At 38.6% G+C, this 24145-nt stretch overlaps 1 protein-coding gene across 7 annotated transcripts in view; it reads right to left on the bottom strand.

Moving 5' to 3' along the window:
- The window catches only part of LOC130931850 (glutamate receptor ionotropic, NMDA 2B-like), a 419867-nt gene that overhangs the window by 25463 nt on the left and 370259 nt on the right, over positions 1-24145 (bottom strand). For all 7 annotated transcript variants that reach the window (XM_057860982.1, XM_057860986.1, XM_057860980.1 and 4 more), the window contains exons 11-15: positions 21848-22001; positions 19714-19839; positions 8697-8926; positions 8424-8584; positions 5091-5278 (exon numbers count right to left, since the gene is read on the bottom strand). In XM_057860982.1, coding sequence (XP_057716965.1) covers positions 5091-5278; positions 8424-8584; positions 8697-8926; positions 19714-19839; positions 21848-22001 — 859 coding nt within the window. The remainder of the gene's footprint in view (positions 1-5090; positions 5279-8423; positions 8585-8696; positions 8927-19713; positions 19840-21847; positions 22002-24145) is intronic.

Genomic DNA, 24145 nt, shown 5'->3' with positions numbered 1-24145 from the left:
AGACCAAGTCAAGATCATGAAGTTTTAGAATCGAGACAATAACCAAGCCCAAGAAGAAATGAGCAGTCTTTTCATTATTGGTTTTGGGCCAATATGTGTGTTGCCTTCAAAGTGAGTGTAGAAGCCCTCTGCCTTTGTGCAAGGGCTGGTCACAGCCTAACCGAGCACTTATGCTTATTGACCATTGGATGTCTCCAAACTAAGAAGCTTGGGATTTGTGATGTGAGCAGACCATTTGCATTCATGGTGCAAAGAAAAGAAAAAAAAAAAAAAAGAAAAAAAAAAACAATAAATGATTATAAAATAATTCATATGTTAAGTCCACGATCTCATCTAGTTATTACGGTATATGTATTTTTACCGTAGGTTTTTATGTGTTTCTATTTTATGTGTTTTTTTAAATCCTCATTATAAACCTTTAAACTACCACTGCAAGCTGTAACCACAATAATAAGGATCTCATATACAGTATATTGTTCACGAGCACCTGATGATTTGACCTGTGTGCATATTAACTCGTTGACAGCCGTTGACAGTGATAGATATCAAATACATTTCAAATGGGATGTCTGGTTTTGAGTGATCATGTTTCACTGCCATTGACCGCGATAGACGTCCAATCTATTTTGACTGGGAGGGTTAGGGTTAGGGCATTGGCAGTCAATTGGTTAAGTAGCATTTAAAACGACTGCTTGTCTTCGTAACAGTTAATGGTTACTCAAGGAAAATGTGTTGCACAAATGGTCTAAAATTGTGCTCTTAACCTGGTGCATTTTGGCCTAAATGAGGTTAGCGGAAACAAATATGATCGGGTTTCAAAAGTCAACAATTTTTTGGAAACCAGACAATTCAATGCTCAATTTAATGCTGACTAGGCATGAATGATATTGGAAAAAGCTATCATTGCGATATTTGGAAGAATTTACATCAGATAACTTAAAAATCTCTGTTTAGGATAGGCCTGAACAATATTGAAAAAAATTAACATTGCGATCTACATATTGCCAAGGCTCCACACTTACTTTTTGCATTGGTTGCACTGGTGCGCCTAACTTTTTTCATAAGGTGCACCGGCACAAAATGTAGGCGCACACACCTTTTTCATTCTATCACCTTTAACGCTGTATTTTAATCAATCTCTATAACATTCATATAATTTATTCGTTCATCTTCCTCACGAGGGTCGCAGGGATGCTGGAGTCTATCAGAAGGCAGGCACCTGGCAGAAGGCGGGCTACACCCTAAACTGGTTGCCAGTCAGTCACAGGCAGTGTTGATAATAAAGGCGTTACAATATTATGGCGTTACTAACGGCATTATTTTTTTCAGTAGTGAGTAATCTAATTAATTACTTTTCTCATCTTGGCAACGCCGTTACTGTTACTGAGAATGGAAAAGCGTGCGTTAATTTGCGTTACTATATTGGTTGAATGACGCGAGAAAAGTCTGAGGGAGACGGACTCACCGAGACAACAGAGCAGAGCAGGAGTAGGTAGGAGGCAAGAAAGTTGTGACGCCGAGCAAACACGATGTTAGGTGGCTCCAATAATACCTGATTGTAGCCGATAGCCTACAAACAACGCCCACATAATAAAGTAGATATGGTAGACATGGTAGATATCACATATATAGAACAAGATGCGAAATGACAGACACGGCGGCGTTAGCAACATGTATAGGAACTAGATGCATTAGTATACAGCCGTCATTTTAAAGCAGTAGACTTCTTAGGAAGGCTCTGTTGTAGAGAGCCTTCCTAGCGAACCTAGAAGTAATTTTTTATCCAAAATATTCCTACATCAGCAAAATCTTGACTTGAATCTATCTTTAAATGATGAAACAGTTTTAAAACGTTCACATGTCGAAAGTAGAAGGGAACTAATGCAATAATGGGAGCAATTTTAACAACTTTTAACGAGTGATGCAGGGTAAAGGGTAAATAAGGGTAAAGAATTGGGATTGGGCCAACTGTCCCAAAAACCTTTTAAACTTCACATAGTGTGACCTATGTTTTTTTTTTTTTTTTGAGGAAAAAAATAAAATTATCACCAGTTACTTTGCCAAGTAACTAATTACTCTTACATTCAGGTAACCAAGATACTACGCAAAGCCTGACTGAATTTGTGGCGCTGTACAAGCATGAAGCAGAACAATGAGTTTGCGTTTTAAAAAATAAAATTAAATATCACACGTCTTTGCGATGCAAGCAATGCACATCCGCAGATTGCGATGACGATGTTCAAACGCTATATCGTTCAGGCCTATTGCTGACATCATTTTAGTTAGGCTCAAGATACACTATCTTTCAGTACTGATTCTACACCACTTGACCCTGCAACAGTCTGAACTTTTTCTAGGCCACCAGGAAGGGACGCAAGTTGCAAGGTCAAATTGGAGAAAAAAAAAAGAAGGGGCTGATTTGTTCTTGTCTTGCTCTTTACAAACACACACACACAAACAAACCTCATACAAAAAAACAAAACATAACAACGTGACAATAAAACAACCCATATCACGTTGAAAGGGATGACCCAGATCCACACACACACACATACATACACAAACCTGGAAACACATGCACATGCAGGGTCGACATACACCAGGAGCTATGCTGGCAACCCAAAAAGTGGGACACACGATAGCCGGCCCTAGAGGGTCTATGGTTCAGCATCAACATGATGGATTGTTTTCGTAATTTTGAAATATGATTTTGGTGAAAACTGAGGCAAAATTACGAAAATCATTATGAAAACATTTTTAAACTGACATCACTAGGGATTTCTCCATTGTCTGTGATACTTTCCTTTGATTGTTTTTTTTTTATCTATACTTTCATCTTCTCATGTAATTAACTTGTCATTTATTTCAATAAATTTGTGGTATGAGTATTCCTATAAAGTGTGTTTCAATGACTTGATACTTTTCAACCGCCCTAGATATTTCTCTGCCAGCTTCAATAGGCCTATATGATTGGCATGAAGACACAATGTTTGACTACCGACTGTTGGCATGAAATCTAGGTTTTGTTTGCCGGTTTTCTTTTAATACCTCGTGCAAAAAAAAAAAAAAAACATTTTAAAAATGACTCTTGGTGACTCTTTGAAAAGTGGACTTTTCTAACTATAATGTAAAGGGAGACACTTGCCAGTCAGGAAGTCAAGGCATTGGAGACATCTTTTGGCATTTGAGGCATTTCAGATAGAAGACAAAAAATATGCAAGTACATGATACCTCGCAACTTGACTCGCCTTGAGTCCATTGCAGATTTGTTTTTTCAATTTTTCAAAAAATAAATACAGATGAGCCGTCTCGAGCCGTTCACATAGTCTCACTCTCCCTCCTGCTGCTCTTTGTTGGTCAGACAGTGCACTGGAGTTTCTTATTAAAGTTAACGATGATGGACAGACGTTTAATGTTTGATCTTGCCACAGATGCTTGGAAGCGGAAGCTTCAAAGCGATGCATGCGTCAATCATCGTTTAACCTGTTAAACAGTTGCAGTGGCAACTCATCGTGTCTAAGCAGCTTGAGTGGATTTGAGTAGACTCACTCAATGAAGCATTTAATAAAGACAAGCATTTTTGTACTACTTAACTCTTGTTTAAAACTATGTGGGACAGTAACATGTTTAAAACTTTTAAACTTATAATTATTAGATATGAAGTGCTAAAAACCAATTATTAATATATGGGTTTTTTTGTATATACTTTGGGGAAAAAGTGAAAAACATGTCTTATATGTATCTCTTTCCAATGCTAAATCTGAATAAATACATTGAACACATTGGGGGGGGTTCCTACTTCACGGTGTTTCACTTATCGCATCAGGTTCTGGTCCCTATTAACCGGGAAAAATAAGGGATCACGGTAGTTTAATTTGTCAGTGACTTGTTCGGGATAGGTTTCGGAGGTGAATTTGCAAATAGCGAAGCCTGAATAAGCGTGAAATTACTGTTATGTATATGCAAATGGCTCTAGGTCATTCACTAGGTCCTGCCGTGTGGTTCTGGGATTTTTGCTCACCATTCTTCTTATCATTTTAACGCCACGGGGTGAGATCTTGCATGGAGCCCCAGATCGAGGGAGATTATCAGTGGCCTTGTATGTCTTCTATTTTCTAATAATTGCTCCCACAGTTGTTTTCTTTACACCAAGCATTTTACCTATTGGAGATTCAGTCTTTCTAGCCTGGTGCAGGTATACAATTTTGTCTCTGGTGTCCTTCGACAACTCTTTGGTCTTGGCCATAGTGGAGTTTGGAGTGTGACTGACTGAAGTTGTGGACAGGTGTCTTTTATACCAATAATGGGTTAAAACGGGTGCCATTAATACAGGTAACGAGTGGAGCCTCGTTAGAGGAAGTTAGACCTCTTTGACAGCCAGCAATCTTGCTTATTTGTAGGTGACCAAATACTTATTTTCCACTCCAATTTGGAAATAAATTCTTTAAAATAAAAAAAATGTGATTTTCTGTTTTTTTTCCCCCTCATTCTGTCTCTCATGGTTGAAGTTTACACATGTTGACAATTACAAGCCTCTCTAATCTTTTCAAGTAGGAGAACTTGCACAATTGGTGGTTGATTAAATACTTATTTGCCCCACTGTATATCATAAAAGTTGTCAAAGAAAGCAATCCAAATAATACTGTGGCCTGTGTTCACTGCACACACAAAAACAATGCAGCAGTGGCAGACAAACGTCTATAAATCCAACGTAACCCCGGAGTTTTGCTGGCAGGATGCAATAAATCCAAAGCGGACGTTTGATGTGAGATGCTCCAGCTCTGATCACAAAGAGCTAACACTATCTCACATTTGAAACATTTAGTGAGAATTGGCTTTCAGTCATTCCAAGGTGTTAGGAGGTTTAATTTCCCTCAAGGGCTGTCTGAATCCATCTTTACAGAGAAACAGCCCTGCCATGATCGTCTTATTTGAAAATTCAACCTGAGCGGGTCTTTCAATAAATCATTCTGAGAAAAGATCCTCCTCGCGAACAATATACTCCCTTCACTTATGAAGTAAAGCGCTTGCCCTTGGTCTGCTTGGCGCATTTAGCTGTGGACAGAAAACAGAAGAAGGCCGCTTCTCACCGTCTCCAAAGAGCTGCAAGATGGCCAAGTCCACGTGTCTCTTCCAGAGAGACTCCTTTTGGATGGCGATGCCGTAGCCGGTGGTGGCGAAGATGTAGCCGCTGCCGATGGTCACCAGCTTGCAGCCCTCGTCCCTGCCAGCCATGTAATTTAGCACGGCCGCGTCATAAATGAAAGCGTCTAGTTTGCTAATGAAAAAGAAGGAGCGGCAGAGAGATAGGTTACACTTAATTAGCATTTAGGAGCAAGACATCACAGCTACAACATTCCAATTAACCTGCTAAATAGCACTAAGCTGCTGATAAGTGTAATAGACTTCCAGACAGTTTGCCATGGCTGAGGTGGCACACAATGTGGTGAAAAAAAATTAAAAAAGGGAAGGCCAGGAATTGAGAAACAATATGCTGACTTGTACCAAAAGTAAACGTACATGTTATTGGGTCATGGTTTGTGTTGTACCTATACCGATCCCGACACCAAGTTGTGTGGTCAATACTATGCCTATTTTTACTACTACAACAGTGGTACCTCTACATACGAAGTTAATTCGTTCTAGGACATTGTTTGTCAGCCGATGTGGTCATATGTCGAGCACGATTTTCCCATAAGAATACATTATAGTTCTATTAATTCGTTCCACAGCCTGAAAACCTACACTAAACCCTTAATAAATACTGCTGGTACTATTACAAATGGGAATTAATAATTCCTGTAATAATGTAACGAATTGGGTTCTATTGTGGCGGATGTGTTTTGCATGCTGTACCTGAATGCACCATGAGGCTGACGTGCCAGAGAGTAAAAGGTGCGGTGGAGATTTTACTTTCTCTTTTAATGTTTTGCGGTTGGCGTCAACTGCCGCAGACCGTTGGCGTGTTGTGTTGCACAAATTCTGAAGTAAATGATAACCTAACGAAGCTGGCGATTTCTTTGGCAATGTTACCACAATAATAATTGCCACCTTAACTTATAAAGACTGGCGAATGGAGGAGGACCATCGAGATTTAGACATTCTACGGCCATATTGCCAAGCCAGTTCAAGAATGCGCACACCACGCTCATATTTTTCTATCATTTGAATCTTCATTTCAATGATAAGTCTCACCTTTTCCCCTTTTTTCACCATCTGCACTAACCTTCTTGGAATTGAGTTCATTTCTTTTACAAGAAAATCCGCCGTGCGTACGACTTGTGGCAAAACAAAGAAACTGCGGCGCTGTCATAAATCGTCGTTTTTTGAGCCTGTCGTTGGATGTACTTGTAGAAACAAATGGTGAGTCAAATGTTACGTTGGATGTCGAAAAAATAGTGTGTCAAAGCTATCGTATGTCGAGGTACCACTGTACCTTCCACACGCTGAAGATTCCCTGTACCTGAAGAAGCAAAACAACCCCGGAGCATTAAAAAATATATATATATAATTTTAATATAAAATCACTGCCTACTCACTTGACTGTAGAGTAATTGCTATCATGGCTTTGTCAGACACTTATTGTCTACCATTGTGAGAAGGTTGGCAGCGAATGAACATTCCATGAAAATGAACAGTTAAAATGAATTGGTCGTCTAGCATCGTCAATGGTGGCCAATGAGTTAACAGACACTATTCATGTGGAAAATTTTGGTAGCAACCAACTGGTTCCTTTATTAAACCGGTCTGTGACATCTTTTAAAAACGATATGTCAATTCTTAGCGTGAGCATATCAATAACCAATTAGGATACAAAATATCTCAATACAGTATATCAACATATCAATATATTGTCACAGCCGAAAAATTATGCCAGTAGCCATCCAATCGCAATGCACATCGTCCTTAATACCGTACGATAAATTGCTTCATTGTGCGTGTCTGCAAAGCTGTTTGCAATAAAGATATCAATGATTCTAATCATATTGACAGTACTAATCATAATGGATCTTGAAGGTTTGTCAAATTGTAAATATAGCTTTTGTGGTAACACTTTACAATAAGGGTCCCTTAATTAACATTAGTTAATGCATTTTTAGACAATAACTAATGTTTAAGTAACATGACGATAATTCATTTAATCCCTTATCTAACCTTTATTAATATATTAATTCACATGAGTTAATGCATTAGTTAATGCATTTTAAGACAATAAATAATGTTTAAATAACATTACAATAATTCATATAATTCCTTATTTAACATTTAGCAATATATTAGTTAACATTAGTTATTGCATCAGTTAATGCATAACCAGACAGTTAATAATAGTTTTTTTTTTTTTTTTTTTTTTTTTTTTAATTCTACCAAACTAATAGGTTGGTAGAATTAAAAAATATATAGGGTTAGGGTTTAGGGTTTGTTAACCTAAGCATTTATAATTTCTAAGTTAAGGGACACGTGCTACAGTTTACAACAAGGCTCCAAAAAGCATTCAGTAATGGCTAATAACGGTTGGGGGGGGTTGGGGGGAGAGGCTAAACATTTATAATTTCTTAGTTAAGGGACACATGTGCTACACTTTACAATAAGGGTCCAAAAAACATTCAGTAATGGTTAATTAAGGTTAAGTAATACTTATGAACGTACCGTTCATGTGAATACCATACTTAAGGTTCAGTTATAACACACACACACATATATATAAGTATGCTATTATTTCACATGAACGTAGCTTATAAGTATTACTTAACCTTAATTAACATTTACTGAATATTTTTTGGGCCCTTATTGTAAAGTGTAGCACATGTGTTAACTAAGAAATTATAAATGTTTACGCCCCCCAATTAACCTTTATTAACCATTACTGAATGCTTTTTGGACCCTTATTGTAAAGTGTAGCACATGTGTCCCTTAACTAAGAAATTATACATGCTTAAGTCCCCCCCTTAACATTTATTAACCATTACTGAATGCGTTTTGGACCCTTATTGTAAAGTGTAGCACATGTGTCCCTCAATTTAGAAATGATAAATTCTTAAGTTAACAAACCCTAACCCTTTATAGGCCTATATTTTTTATTTTATTTTACCAAACCATTAGTTTCTGTCTGGTTATGCATTAACTCATGTTAATCAATATATCAATAAATGTTAGATAAGCAATTATATTGATTATTTTCATGTTACTTAAACATTAGTCATTGTCTAAAAATGCATTAACTAATCAATTAAGGGACCCTTATTGTAAAGTGTTACAGCTTTTGTATCATCAACCTTTAGAATGGTACAAATGCAAAAATAAAGTGGCAATTGAGCAATTCTCAAGTAAAATATATTATATTAGACAATTCCATGAACAACACTTAAAAGGATTTTACTGGCAATTAAAAACAAACGCCTTCTTGTTGTGAAAATCCTTACCCAGCCTTAAGACTCTGAAGAGCCTCGTTGACATTTCTCTGATGAAACTTGGTCATGTAGGAGTGCATCTCTTGATAGTTGTTCCTTATGTTCCTCTCTGTACTCCCGTTAGGGACCGTGCCAAACCGAAAGGGAGGCGAAAAGTCGTTGGGGTTTTGAAACTAAAGATGAAATAAGGAACATTTATTTGTAAATAAATAAATAAATAAATATAAATGAATACAAATGAGGTAACATGAGCAGATAAAGATGCAGATTAGACAATCATCTTACCTTTTTGTCAGAGAGTCCAGTTACCTGGTCCACATATTCCTCTTGGATCATGAAGGCAGCCAGGTTGGCAGTGTAGGAGGCCAGGAAGATGACAGCAAAGAAGGCCCAGACTGACACCATGATTTTACTGGTGGTACCTTTGGGGTTCTGCACTGGCACAGAGTTGTTGAAGACCAGACCCCACAACAACCAGATGGCTTTGCCAATGGTGAAGGATGGACCGTGCGGCTCTGAAGAAAATTTAGCCAACATTTAGGATTCTTTAATGTATAAATATTGGTTCTCACACCAGGGAATTATAATTATGTATAAACAATTAAACATATCAATTGACTGTTTTTTAATCAACCCCCACAGTAGATAAGTGTTTTTGCAAGTTTGACATTTATTTTTCATCTTGTTTATAATCACATTAAATAATGACATGTCCAATGGACAAATACAACTGAAATAACACAAAATATTTTGGGGGAATATTCCAGTTCATGGCCTTTCTGTGATTTGCTGCAAGTGCCTTCTTCAAGTACCACCAGAGATTTTCAATGGGATTTAAGTCTGGTGATTGCGATGTCCACTCCAGAATCTTCCAGCACTTCTTTTGCAACCAAGATGTGGTAGATGTTGAGGTATGCTTAGGATCATTGTCCTGTTGGAAGGTGCAACCTCACCCAAGCCTCAGCTTTGTCAATGACTGCATCGCATGAGCATCCAAGATCATCTGGTATTGAACTGAATTCATACAGCGGTACCTCTACACACCAATTTAATCTGTTCCACGACCTTGTTTGTAAATCGAAATGGTCGTTGTTGAGCAGGATTTTCCCATAAGAATACATTATGACTCCAATAATTCGTTCCACAGCCCAAAAACCTACACTAAATCCTTAATGAATACTGCTGTTACTATTACAAATAGCAATTACAAAGAGCAAAACAAAAAAACTATGAATAAAACTCGGAATAATATTATAATAACAATAATAATTCCTGTAATAATGTAACAAATCGGGTTCTAATGTGGCAGACTTTTTTTTTGCTGTACCTGAACGGGGCTGTTGTGACGGTGAGCAAGAGAGCCCGGTTCTATTTAAATTTCTGTTTTGATGCTGGCGTCAGTGTTGCACAAGTTGATGGAATAAATTATTAGAAACCTGACGAAGCTGGCAATTTCTTTGGCGATGTTACCACAATAAGAATTGTCACCTTAACTTATAAAGACTGGCGAACAGAGGAGGACCGCCAGCCGAGATCGACATTCTACGGCCCTATTGTTGATCCAGTTCCTGGATGCACACACCATGCTTATATTTTGCTATCATTTCCATCTTCATTTCAATTGTAAGCGTCACCTTTTCTTTTTTTCCCCACCTGCACTAACATTTTTGGATCCAGTGTTGATTTCTCTCACACGAAAATCAGCCGTGTGTCCGTCTTCCGCAAAAAACAAAGACTCTGCGGCGCTGTCAAAAATCGTCGCATTTCGAGCATATTGTCAGATGTAAAAACAAATGGCGAGTCAAATTTTACGTCGGACGTCGAAAAGATCGTGTGTCGAAGCAATCGTATGTCGAGGTACCAATGTACCTTGCACACGCTGAAGATTCCCTGTACCTGAAGAAGCAAAACAACCCCAGAGCATGACTGAACTCCCACCGTGCTTCACAGTAGATAGGGTGTTCTTTTCTTTATAGGCATCATTCTTTGTTCTCCACACGTACCGTTCATCCATTGGCCCGAACAAGTTCCAGTTTTGTCTCATCACTCCAGAGAACAGTATCCCAAAACCACTGCGGTTTGTTCACATGGTTTTTGGCATACTTCTTGTGCTTTGGAGTCAGCAGAGGGGTGCGCCTTGGAGTTCTTGCATGGAAGCCATCATTTTGCAGTGTGCCTCTTTTATTGTCCAGGATGAAACCTGAATACCTTCCTATGACATGTCCTGTCGTAGTTCCTCAGCTGTCACCCGGGGATTTTTCTCCACCTTTCGCTTCAGGTATCGCACAGCAGTTGCAGACAGTAACCTTTTTATACCACGCCCAGTTAGCCTTTCCACTGTGACTTCAGCTTTAAACTTGCGGACTCTGCTCCCTCTGCTCTTTTAAAATTTTTGGTCCTTTTGCTATAGGCTAGAGGCATTCGGACATCCGGGCATTAATGACATCACCAGCCACAACAAAGCGTCGCCATATTGAAAACGGGGGTAAAGACGAGTCACAAGCAGTTGCACTGTCGTGCATTGTAATACAAACGCGTTAAACTTTTGTCTTATTTGCGGTCTTCTTTCTGTCGGAATAACTAAAAGTTGCTGTGTTGCGGGTTGTCACACAAGGAAGAGTTCGGAGCCGCATTTGAAGTTCTTTATTCTTCCTCATGAGAGGAAGAGAAACAAATGGCTGAAAGCATTTAACCGAGGAACAGTAAAAGAAAACGGTTCCGTGGACTTTTCTCGCCTGTGGGAACCTAAATCCAAGCACATTTACGTTTGCAGTCGGCATTTTATTACTGGTGAGTAAACTCTAATTTTTGCCCCAATTAGCTGCTAGGATTCAATAGACTGGGCAGTGGTTATTATTACCGTAACCGGCAACTCGCAAATCGTTATTTTTCTTTTGCCATGAACTGCTCTGATCAGTCAATCGGTATATTATTGGCCTGGTGGGACTTGGTTATTTTGCCGTGACGTGTTCACGGCTAAATAACGCTTGGAGGCGAATTACCAGTTACGGCAGAAATAATCACTTCGTATATACTACCAATTTTCTCAGTTCCACACAGTACATATTCCATGTAATTGATAAAGGTCAACTTACTGGGTGACTATGAGGTAGTTGTAGATGTTTCCGAACTCCACTGCAGGCCATTCCTTTGTTTATCCAGCTATCAGCTGCGACTTTGTATGGGCAGCTTTGTAAGCCAATAAACGCTAATTTTAAATTGTATCGCCTCCTCGCAACTGTCGTCAGTGACTCGTGATAATAGTAAGCCATGTTTAAGACGTTTTTATGAAAAAAGACGCATAACACACCTGAAATATATGAATTTCAGTTGTTTGTTTATGGCATGTTTAGTTGTGCGTACCTCCTTCACAAAATGGCGACACCTTCCTAAGCGAGGTGACGTCATCGTGACATCACGCCGACTGAGCGACTTATGTGTAAAATTATTAACACATTATTATATCATTTCACATGTTATTTTGGTGTTTTGGAGTGACACTGATGGTTTGGTAAACTTGTTAGCATGTTCTTCATGCTGTAGTTGTCTGAATAACTTTTAATAGCTATGTTACCTTAAAATACCGGCCACGTTCGCATTTCATTGTTCATGCATCATGTAACATTATCATACTGTACACTTATTCAGCATGTTGTTCTTTATTGTATTTTTATTTTAAAATTGCCTTTCAAAATGACATATCTTTTCTATCTGTTGGATTTTATCAAGTAAATCTCCCCCAAAAATGCGACTAATACTCCGGTGTGACTTATGTTTTTTTTCCTCTTCATTGCGTATTTTTGGGCTGGTGCGACTTATACTCAGGTGCCACTTATAGCATGAAAAATACAGTATCTTCCGTCATTCACTCACACGTCATTATTTGACATACAGTATCAACAACAGGGAGATTATGACGATGTATTGTGGTGTAATGAATAAACTATTTCATTAGTTCTGAATCATGAACTCTAACCAGACTATGCGTTTACTCATTGTGGAGTGATATAGCAGGTGGATTGTTATGTCTGTGTGGGTAAATGAATGTGAAAGGGCGAGAGATAGACAGAGAAATGGGATAAAAAGGGAGAACAGCAGTTAACTCATTGGATGTCTACCGTCCTAAATGGCAGGCACCGATTTAAGATCTTTTAATATATATAACGGAAAGGAAATAACAAAGACAGAAAAAAATCTATATATAGACACAAGGTGGCCTTGTGGCTCAGAAGATCCGCCTCAAAACTCGGCCCTTTGCTGTCAGTGCCAACTTGATTTTAGGCAGTATGGAAATGTATGCAAATAACTTGCAAATGGACTGCGTGGAAGTAAAAGCACTGACGCTGTGTTGAAAGCAGAGCACAGAACACCTGTAAATGATGAAAAGGGCAGCATGAAGTAGGAGGAAGAGGAGGGGGATGAAATCAGCAAGGACAGCTGATCTCCATGTGGAGGCGGCCTACAGTGTTTTTGTAAATGTCTGGTGCTATTTATGCAGAATCATATATCAGATAAAGACAGACAATGAAAGGAATAATTCAACCCTAGGCGTATGTATTATTACAACCATGGGTGCATCTGGGTAGACCTAGAACAATGACTTTGTTTTAGTAATGGAGAGATGTTAGTTTTAGTTACACTACTTCAGTGTACACTGCAAAACCTAAAAGTTTATCTTAACAAGTACAAGTGTGCCCCAGCACACTAAAAAGCATGAAGGCTGCGTCCGAATGCCCTTGACTGGCTAACTCAGAAACTACAGACACAATAAGTTTGCAATTAATAAATCAGCCACGATGCAAAGAATAAAAAAAACGGGGATAGAAACCACGCAGGAAGAGATTTAAAGCCTCAATCTCAAAACGATGAGAAAGAAAAGTGAACCCTTTCTCTATGCTGTCCAGTTTTACACTTTTCACACAGAAACAAAAGGTTTCCAACTAAATTTTTAGAATTATATTGAACTAGAGTTGAAACGCTTCCTGAATGTAAACGGTTTTGACACATTTACTAGTTTTGTGTCTCGATATGTTCTTAAATTTAACGAGCATAAGTCGCGAACAATAATGGTGTCTCAATATGTCCTTGAAGGGAACCTCGGACTTAAATACTTGTAGGCTCTAATTGCCAAAATTGTTCTCTTTTACTAAAATATGTTAATAGAAACACAAAATATTGCCATAGATTTAAAAATCTATAATATTTAGTACATGTTTTGACCCACAGAGGGGGCAACGTTTTAAGCACGCAATGGACGCCTGAGGATGGGATAGGGATGATGTAGATTGTCATTGTCAGTCGACGAATACTACCGGGTTACAGCAATTCCTTCTACGCGATGAGATGTCGAACACATGCAGTCATCGGTTAAAAGCGGTGAGAACTTACTATTTGTGTTTTTATCGAGTCTTTTATTGCCTTTCAATTGCCTCAAAATACTTTTTGCATTTGTTACCCTCTTGCACATTTAAGCATTGTTTTCTTGTCATAGGTTTAAAGCAGATTGTTGATCTGTTGACCACATTAGTCACGTAGCATATTTAAACCACCATTATTTCACATTACTACATTAAAGTATTTTCTTAAGGCATCTTTAAAATGTTCTGTCTGTATGCATCAAAACAAAACAAGCTGAAAGCGCACGGTCGTAATTGGGGTGTCAAATTCGCCTCTTGTAGGACGTTTCGCCGGAATTTTGGCAGAACACCGTTTTTTTTCCCCCTACTCTCTTCTCATCTCATCCCGTCTTTCCTGTTCAGTTTGCGTTTGCTAATTGTTTTGTGCATTATCGACTGTACCGTCTTGCTCATTTATGTTCCTCTCAGGTTTAAATTGAAAGGGTTGAACAGCTGACATGTTTGTGTCGCTAGTCATACTCTAGAAGCCCGGCAGCTTAACCATGTGACGTCACCACCCTGCAACGTCAACAACAATGGCGATCTACTAATTTTTAAGTTGTATAAAAACGAAAACAACAAAAGTTTCAATATCAAATTATTTTAACTGATAATAATGTTTATCTTTTAAGAACTGCAAGCCTTTCTATCCCTGGATCCATTTAAATTTAACGAGCATTAGTCACAGACAATAATCGTGCCTCGTTCTGACCTTCAATTAAACGAGTATTAGTCGTGAACAACAAGTTCACACTGCCCTCTACTGACAAATTCCTACCAAACAGCAGGCTGCCCTCTACTGGCTAATAATTATGGAATAACGTACCGCATGCTACACGTCACTTCCGCTCATTAATATTCATGATGTTAGCAACTATTGCTAAGGGGGGCAACGCTCGCGTTTGTCCTTCATGCTACATGCATGTGAATAGTGTACGAACGACATGTTTACTGAGCTAAACCTAACAATTGTGTCCGAAAATGATGTCCCTGGTGCCAAATTCACTGGTAAAGATGTGGAAGAACATATAAAAATGTTCAGTTAAAGATATGCCTTGAGTGTCAAGGGTTGAAAAAGAGCGAACCCGACGCACACCTTTTTCCTTACTCCACTGACAATGACGTTCTCCTGTTTCAACAAGCTATCCTTTATCACCATATGCCCTGTCTTTCTTATATATTATATCCTCTGGTTGTCTTACGTCTCTGATCGTTCTTGGTGGTAGTTTATATTGTTAGTTTTGTGTAGTGATCGTAAATGCTACTGAGTGACAGACAACGAAAACATTTAATTTTTTCATTAATAACAAATCGTAATTCTATTAGTTTATTTACACTTCCCCCTTACTAAAGTTGTTTCTTTATAACAGAAAAGGTAACAATGGTGGCAGTCAGATACCACTTTGATTTTTTTCAGGTCATTCAGTATCAGACAGAAGCAGCAAGGCAAAACACCACGCTAAAAAATTAGTATAAATATCAATATGGCTTACCTCTTCGTCCTCTGAAGGACCATGGCCCCCAACAAAATATTTACTGCATGTGAAATGTGAAGGGCTTCACCTTGCTGGCGTTAAACTGGTCTTTTGGATGTCCGTGCAAGTTGATCAATTCTTCACATTTTTTCCTCCTGAGTTTTTGGTTTCGGGAAACGTATGAGTAAAACATCCTTCATTTGTCGTAAAGTCTAGAGTCGTTTCTACAAGTTCCACAGCAGCGATGTTTGATCGGCATGTTTATTTTTGAAAGATTACCAGAGAAAACAAGCAGAAATATAATGGATTGTATGCGAGGGCATGTGTATAATGTCCCAATTCTGCTTTACAATGGCGACGTCATGGTCTAAAAATAGCATTCGTGCGGTACGCTATTAATTAATAGGTCCTAATCCCAAAAAAATTAAATAAAATCAGGCTCAGGGATAGACAGAGAGATATTGGCCCATGCTACATAGTTTCAAGACAATCGGTTTACGACATCAAAGTTTGTGTCCACAAGAATACAACAACAATAACATGAGTTGCGACCTCACAGGCCTTCAGCATGTAAAAAAGTTTATCGAGTTTCTTAAGCTTGTATGACTTGTACTAACTTGTCAGGTTTTTACAACGTGGGACCACGTTTTTGCTATAGCATGCCAGGTAACTCTGAGGTCTACTGGAAGAGATGCAGTGTAAAGAGGATGCCCCTCAAGTTTAATATTGTACTACATGTTGTCATGTTAATATTCGTTTTCCCACAAAGCGCAATTGTTGAATGTGAATATTGTTGTGCTTGCATGTGCTGTTGCTCCATGTGTGTTAAAGTAGCAGTTATTTGAAGATGACTCATCACACTGACATTGTTGCCGAGTTACCTTATTTTCCAGGCTACAAGTAACACTTTTTCTCCCCAGTTTGGCTGGGTCTGGGACTCGTTTTACATACACATATATTTCTATGTTTTAATTTTTTCCCCCCTACAATGACAGTTGTGAGAGGGGCGTACTAGGCCTCTACTTTCATAGTTGGCGGAGTTGTGCGCCAGTGATACTGAAAGAGAAGATTTGGTCGTAATTTGGTGAGAGACCATTGGCGTCGCCAGACATATTTTACTGGGGCACATGCTCCAGTACTGATTTGCAATGCCCCTGTATCAATTTCACCAGTTAAAAAAAAAATAAATAAATAAAATAAAATAAAATAAAATAAAATAAAAAAATAAATAAAAAAAAGGGGGGGGGGGTTACTTTAGAATTTTAAGTCTACATAGCATAATCTACAGAATGTGCCTATTTAATATGGTCATATTACTCTATTCACTCCATATACACCATCTGCACATGGCTTCATAATATGGTCATTTATGCACGCAACCTTATCTGTGATAGGCATATGAGTTCATACTTCCACAAAGCACCTTCGGGGTATCTGAGTTCCCAAGTTGAAAAATCGTTCTGATGTGTTGTGAAGTCGCAATGTGTGATAAAAACAATGTTGTTACAAAGAACAGTAGGTGGTTTTAATACTCCATCGACACATTAAAAGTTGAGTGACTGTTTGGCTGTTTTTATAGACACCATGTAGAGAATAATTTTTTCGATTAATTCAACAACACGTGAATGCAGCATCAATATTGGTGTGTGTGTGTGTGTGCGCCAAACGGACAATTGTAAAGTTGACAGTGCAAATTACGTCTTGCCACCTGCTTTCCAGGCTAGTGCCAGATAAACTGCCCATCCTTGTTCGTTTTTAACTCTGTGTTGATGTTTGTTTGGTAGCCTATTCCCATGAATTGAAATGGTTCAACTCCTCTTTACATATCAGGCAGTTAACCGCAGTAAACTACTCTGGTCGCAAATTAAAGTAGCAGATTAACTACAGTATTTTAGCTAACTGGCAATGAATACAATGACAAATAAATGCAATTTCAGTGGGAGGCTCTCAAGAGCTTTGTCTAATATTGTGTTAGTATGATATATGGTATTTGAACTGTATCAATTCTGATGCTATATATTGCAATTTGTTTTTATGACCAAAATGAATAGAATCAGTCAATATATGAAATGCCTATCTTTGGGATATAACCTCTAAAAATTTTGTATGTGTTCATCATAATTTCCAGCTGTTATACCAGTATTTCATTTCTTAGTGCAGTTAATGCAGTCCCTGTAATCTGTAACAAAATGTCTTAATTTTTATTTATATTTATATTTGAGTCAAATAGCATTACTCTTGCAAATGGATATTAGAAAGCTATTTGCTTGTAGCAAGGATAAATCAGCAAGAAGGAATGAGAGAGGTAAGCAAGGTAACCCATCTAGGCAACATAAACCACTTTTACGTCACAGTTTACCAGTTGAGAATCATTAATTAATTGCATAACAGTTACAGTGATACATCCCCATTTCTGTCGAGCCCAAATAGAGCAGCAGAGTACAGGGAGAGGTAAAGGAGAGATGGAAGTTGATGAGCATGAGCTTAGGTGAATTGACTATTACACAAGAGATGTCCCAATTTTGGTTTTGAATACTGATGGCTGAAAAACAAAAAATGTCACTTTTTTTTTTTTTTTTACTGAAAAATGTATTTTGGTTTGGTTATATATAGTTTAAAGCACAATTTTTGACTTTTTATAATAGATAAGTGATTTTTTTTTAAAAATTGTTGGCTCATTAGTGCCCCGCTGTGCCCCACTATTGTATTAGGTATAGTGACGCCCCTGTGTGAGACTGAGAATTAGCTCAGCAAGTTGATATTTGGTGTTATTTCAGCTATAGTTACCTCATTTTCCGATTTAATAGCGATTTAATTTTGTTATGTTTTCAGTTTAATTTAGCTATTTCCAGCTTGCTATGTTGTTAATTGCGATGTTTGTTTACCGCTTTTCATCTTACTGCAACGAGAGAGGAAGTGACTATCTGCCCGTCATGATATTTACGTCATCAGCCATCGTGCCGTGACCCGGGAATTTAACGCCTGCTTTCACGCACACCGCTTCCCTGGAAAGTCCCGGACATTATACTAAGAGGTAGTTTACATGGCGACTCTGCGACACGAAGACGCAATGACTGAGTAGCAGAATGGCCTCGCGTGCATATGGTGTCGGTGAAGACGGAAGGCGAAGACGAAAAATTTTGAATCCTGCCTCCAAAGTGGAAGAATACGATTACGGGGGTCGCAGCCTGTTCATACAGTATGTATGGAAACCGCCTTTGCTTTGATGACGTAGACACTCGCATGTGTCACATGGCCGTGCGCAGCAGTACTATTAAACATTAAAAACAGCAAATGGCGGCACGTCGGCTTTAATTTACTGTTTTAATAATATTTTAAAATTGAAATATGTTGATTTTTTTCCATTTTTTGTGCCTTTTGGAGCAAAAGGAAAATGCCATCGCTTGGAGTGGGCGGGCATGTTTTTTTCAGGGCTGAGGAGCTTGGTGGGGTCAAAGTGCATCTTTCGCTGTCACCTTGTAAATCTGCACTGCCCCCTAGGGCCTGGCATGAATACTACATCGTTTTTATGCGGAATTGCGACATTGTTCGAATGGAGACTGAACCATATAAACGCAAATTTGAAATTTTTTGTATTCTCGGAGAGTGACCATGTAAACGGCCCCTAAGACGCAACCCGTGAAATGTTCGCATAATCTCCGTGTCAGTCGACCTGGGGAAATCCCGCGATTTTCCCAGTATTTCTGTGTGTGTGAAAGGGGCTCCATTGACAGTGCAAGACGTCCAGACCATTTGATGTGGGAGGGCTTGCAGCAAACAAGTTGATATTTGGTGTTATTTCAGCTATAGTTACCTGAATAATATAAACTAATATTGCATAAACATTTACTTACTTAACCCCAACAATTGCAGTTTACAGTATACTGTAGTGTGATTTAAGTATCTGTATTTTAACCCACCGTTCCACATTATATGCTGGGATTAAGCTAGTGCACTTTTTCATTAAATGATTGAAACATTTTGGTGTTTACTGAATGCTTGAGTCTTTCTTACTTTATGTGTCAGTTTTATAGCACTTTTCAAGTGGGGGAATTGAAGCAGGAACGCTGTGCCTCTTAAGAGGAGTAGAACTATCCAAGTGAGAGTGAGAACAAGCCCTGGGGAATATTTTCAAGTGTGCTTTATTAAATTCTGAGCAATAAATGGGGGTTAACTGTACAGTTCCTATTGGATCAATGGCTGTTTTGAAAGTATTTCGGCCTAGGAGCTCTGATAAAAGAAAATTATTATCCAAGTAAATGCAATCGCTGTAAAAAGAATTGTTGGATGAGTGAGACAAACGCCCCAAAAGTAGCTCTCTGTGACCATCTCCCACCATGCCCACCATGCCCACCATGATATACACCAGCATGCCTCTTCCTAGTTTTTGTATCTACGTGTGTGGAGTGTGCGTTGAGCGGCGGGCCTCACCTCTGCCGTCAGCTAGACAGCGGTTGTAGCCCACGGGGCTGAAGTACTCAAAAATGAACACGGCAAATGCTGACACCAGCAACAGCATCACGAACATCATCACCCACACATCGGCGCTGAAGGGCTCTGGAGGGCAAAGCAGCAAAGAAAGGAGAGGGGGAGATGAAGGCAGACGAGTGAGAGGGAGGCAGTGTTGGCCCAAAGTGAAATGAAAAAGACACCAGTGGTGTGGAAAGGGAGGTCATTGGGAGGCAAAAAAAAAAGAGAGGTGATGTTGCGAATGAAGGGGAAACACAGGGAAAGTGTCGAAGAGAATCGGAAAATGAGGTGAGAGCATAAAAGGAAATATGAAAATATGGTGTGCCAGATTGAGAAAAGGCCGAGTAGAAGAAGTGGAGTTGAGTGGGAAGGAAATGGCAAACAAAGAGTAGAAAAAAACAAATGTTAATCAACTGTGAAATACAGTACTTGGGTATAAGCATATACAGATCAGTGATTGCATTGTCAAGTTGCTTTACAACTCTTCTTAACATGTGGAATTGCCATTCAACCCCTTAATTCAAGTTCCAAAAACTTTCATGACCCCACAAATTGGTTACACATCTGATTAGGTAAATATGAATATGAGGAAAAGGGTTTAATACAGTATGTCTATCTTCACAAAACAAACTCAGGAAAAACAAAAGCAGTGTTAAGATGTATAATGTGTGACTTAATGTTTTATTCTATTTTTAACATGCATATATAGCCAAACATTATGTCATTATTGGTCGGCATCGGCTGTCAAAATGTTGGTCAAATCGTGTTTTGTTCCAGAGTGAGCGTTCCTGACGTCCCAACTGCAGCCAATTCAAGCTTATTAGGACTGTATTTAAGCCCAGGCGATCCAAGAGAAGGGTCTCGAGATATTACTTGCTGGGCACCATTCGACATCTCTACCGCCCTTGTTTTGAAATCCGCTATATTTTGAGTGTACTGTATTTCTGTTGTTGTCTTATCAGCTCTCTGTCTACCGCTTAGGTTAGTATTATTGACCCCCGTTGACCTACTGTAACCGACCCATTGTGTTATACCCCCTTTTCCGCGATCGTGTGTAGTTTTGTTTGTATTTACTTTAAATGCATCCCTCTGTCGTTTTCAGGCTTTAAAGTACAACCTTGTTTCCGCAGTAGCGGACCCTAACATCGGCAACAAAATAAACCACACATTTCCAAAGATGCACGATGAACTCTCTTCCTCGGCTCTGCTGCCACAGACCCATTGTGTTACACCCCCTTTTCCGCGATCGCGTGTATTTTTGTTTGTATTTACCTTGAACGCATCCCTCCTTTGTTTTCTGCGCTGAAGTACAACCTTGCTTTCTGAGTAGCGGACCCTAACATCGGCAACAAAATCAACCACACATTTCCAAAGATAGACGATGAACTCTCTTCCTCGCCTCTACGATCCCGTAGCGATTTGATTTCGTTATGTTTTCAGTTTGATTTAGCTATTTCCAGCTTGTGTTGATAAATGCGATGTTTGTTTACCACTTTTCGTCTTACTGCAAAGAGAGAGGAAGTGACTATCGGCCCGTCATGATATTTACGTCATCAGCCATCGTGCTGTGACCCAGGAATTTAACACCTTCTCTTTCACACACACTGCTTCTCAGGAAAGTCCCGGACATTATTCTAAGACGCGACCCGCGAAATGTCCGCGTAATCTTCGTGTCAGTTGACCCAGGAAATTGGTTTCACACATAAGGGCTACCCATTTAAATCCCGCGATTTTCCCGGTATTTCGGCGTGTGTGAAAGGGGCTCCAGTGACAGTGCTAGACGTCCAGACCATTTGGTGTGGGAGGGCTTGCAGCAAATGCACGAATGTTGCAGCCCTCCCAGTTCAAATGCATTGGATGTTTAATAGTGATGAACTTGTTTAAATTCACAGCCAAAGGATGAAGACAGCCACATCGTGTATGGCAGTGACAGAGTTAAAACCCCATGGCCATTAGCACGCACTTGTAGTAAAAATTTTGGGAGAATCACTATGAAAAATATGACTAGTATGCAAATTAACTTTCATGGGAAGCCTTCAGAAAGAAGGCACAAGCTTTTGTAATGTTAAAAAAAAAAAAAAAACTCTTTGCTCACCTAAGAAGGCAGAGGGTGAAACTGTGCCATTGCTGCGGGAGACCATGACACTGATGCCCGTCTCGATGAAGGGGACAGAAAAATCGATGACCTCTGACCTTTCCTCATTGATGGTCAAGGAGCCGACGGCCATGTGGGCATTTTTTAACACCACCTGGAAAACATGCCAACATTTGTATTGCAAATGGTTGAAGCAATTTTTTTTCTTGTTTTTTTCCCAAATACGAAATCTAGTAACCAGTTTTTCAATGGACTACTCCACGAGTTTCTTTGTCAAGATATGACTTTGTTTTTGTTTTTAAATGGACTGCTCCACGAGTTTCTTTGTCAACATATGACTTTGTTTTTGGGGGGCTGATTGCACAAATGGGTGGAGAGAAAAAGATATGTTATGCTATTTAAATTACTTTTGTTCATCATATAATATACATACTTTATAGGTCATGTGACTATTTTTGTTAATTTTCTACTTTTGGCTATGTACATACTTTATAGGTCAAATGACTATTTTTGTTAATTTTCCACTCTTGGCTATGAAGGATCATGTTTTAATGCAATTGATGTCACGAGACGTTCAATTCATTTTGTCTCCCCTCTCATCCAAAATGAATTGAATATCTAGCAAGTCAATGACAGTAAATGAGTTCAATAATTGCCCTATAATGGATTAAACTTATTTTGTGTTTTCTCTGTCTTTTGTTCTTACTGTCTCCTTAAAAATGCGGCGGGAAGGGAAAAAATGAAGAAGAAGAAAAAAATCTTAAATCAAATTTTGTGTAAATGATTTATTTATTTAGACCACATTACCCAGCCCTAATATTAGGCATCCATTCTCCCTGGCTATGTGAACAGTGAACATGTTTATCCATCCAGTTAGTAGCGTTAGGACAATTGTATCTTTTACTGCAAAACTTTATTTTCTAATTGTATTCATTACATTCATCAATTCCTTTAATGTCGTTTCATCCTCAAGGTTCGCATTTTATGCAAGACGAGTAACTGCCTGTTTTCCCAGATTGGAGTCTCCTGAGGTTATATATCAAGGTGTCCTGAAGGACTTTTTGCTCTATTGTTTGATCTTGCATTAACTGCAAACTCATCCCACAACCTTTATTGAGCCAAAGCACATACATTATATTCTTTGATACCTCGACACACTATTTTTTTCGACATATGACGTAAAATTTGACTCATCACTATTTGTAATTGTACCTGGTGTACAAATTAATCGAATTATAATGTATTCTTACGGGGGAATCTGTTTCGATATATGACCATTTCGACATACAAACCAGCTCAGGGAACGAATTAAATTTGTATGTCGAGGTACCATTGTATTGGCAAAACTATATAATATTTGGTCCTTGAATGAAAGACACAAGTCACTAAGCTTGAAAAATTATGACAGTATTCCAGATTTTCTACAACATTTACAGTAGCAGCTGTAGATTGAGTGCATCAGTGTTTATCAACAAAAACAGTATATAGTCCAAAGATTCTCATTCTCTTATAGTCGTGAGAATTATGCTGTGGCATTTGGCGTGTTAGTGGATATTTCTCCTCCCCAATCAAGGCTGACAATTGTAAATGTTAAACAAGTTCAATATTTACGAGCAAAAATCCTTGAGATACGCGTGTTCAACAAAGAGGACAGTCAGTCCACACACTCTGTTATTGTGAGATGAAACAGTATATACATGTAACTCTCTCCTTCCAGGCATAATAAAATACTATTTGTTGAAAACTTTAATATCCACTGTGTCTTTGTTTTGAATACAAACATTTCTGCATCTCTTGCTTCACAATTATAATGCATCTCATATTAGACTGTAGATGAAAGATTAAATGCACTGAAATACATTCAGTGATGTAATACATCAGAAGCTAATATTGGTCTTTGTTGTTTTTTTCCAAGTCAGACCTTGCAATCAGAGCGTATTAACAGCTGTCTAGACATCGATCACTTTGCACTGATATCCAGCAACCCCACTGAGCGAGTCCAAAGCTGAGAGGTAATACAGTGCACTTTCCAATGAAACCAATAGCAGGTTTGGTTGGTATAAAATGAAATTATCAGAATCAAAGTAGCACCTGTCATCCTCGCTAAAAAATGAAGAACAAAACAGATGCATGAGCTCTCACATTACGCATATTTGCACACACAAACAAAAACTGAGATCAGGGAAGAGTGTAGGGAATAAATTCCAGATCCAACTAGTGTTTGTTATTGTATGGATGCACCAAAATGGAAATTTTTGGCCAACACCAAAAACTGAATATGAAAATAATGAATATACA

Source organism: Corythoichthys intestinalis, chromosome 16 (genome assembly GCF_030265065.1).
Source record: "Corythoichthys intestinalis isolate RoL2023-P3 chromosome 16, ASM3026506v1, whole genome shotgun sequence".
Taxonomy (NCBI): domain Eukaryota; kingdom Metazoa; phylum Chordata; class Actinopteri; order Syngnathiformes; family Syngnathidae; genus Corythoichthys; species Corythoichthys intestinalis.
This window is presented reverse-complemented; position numbering and strand designations above follow the sequence as displayed.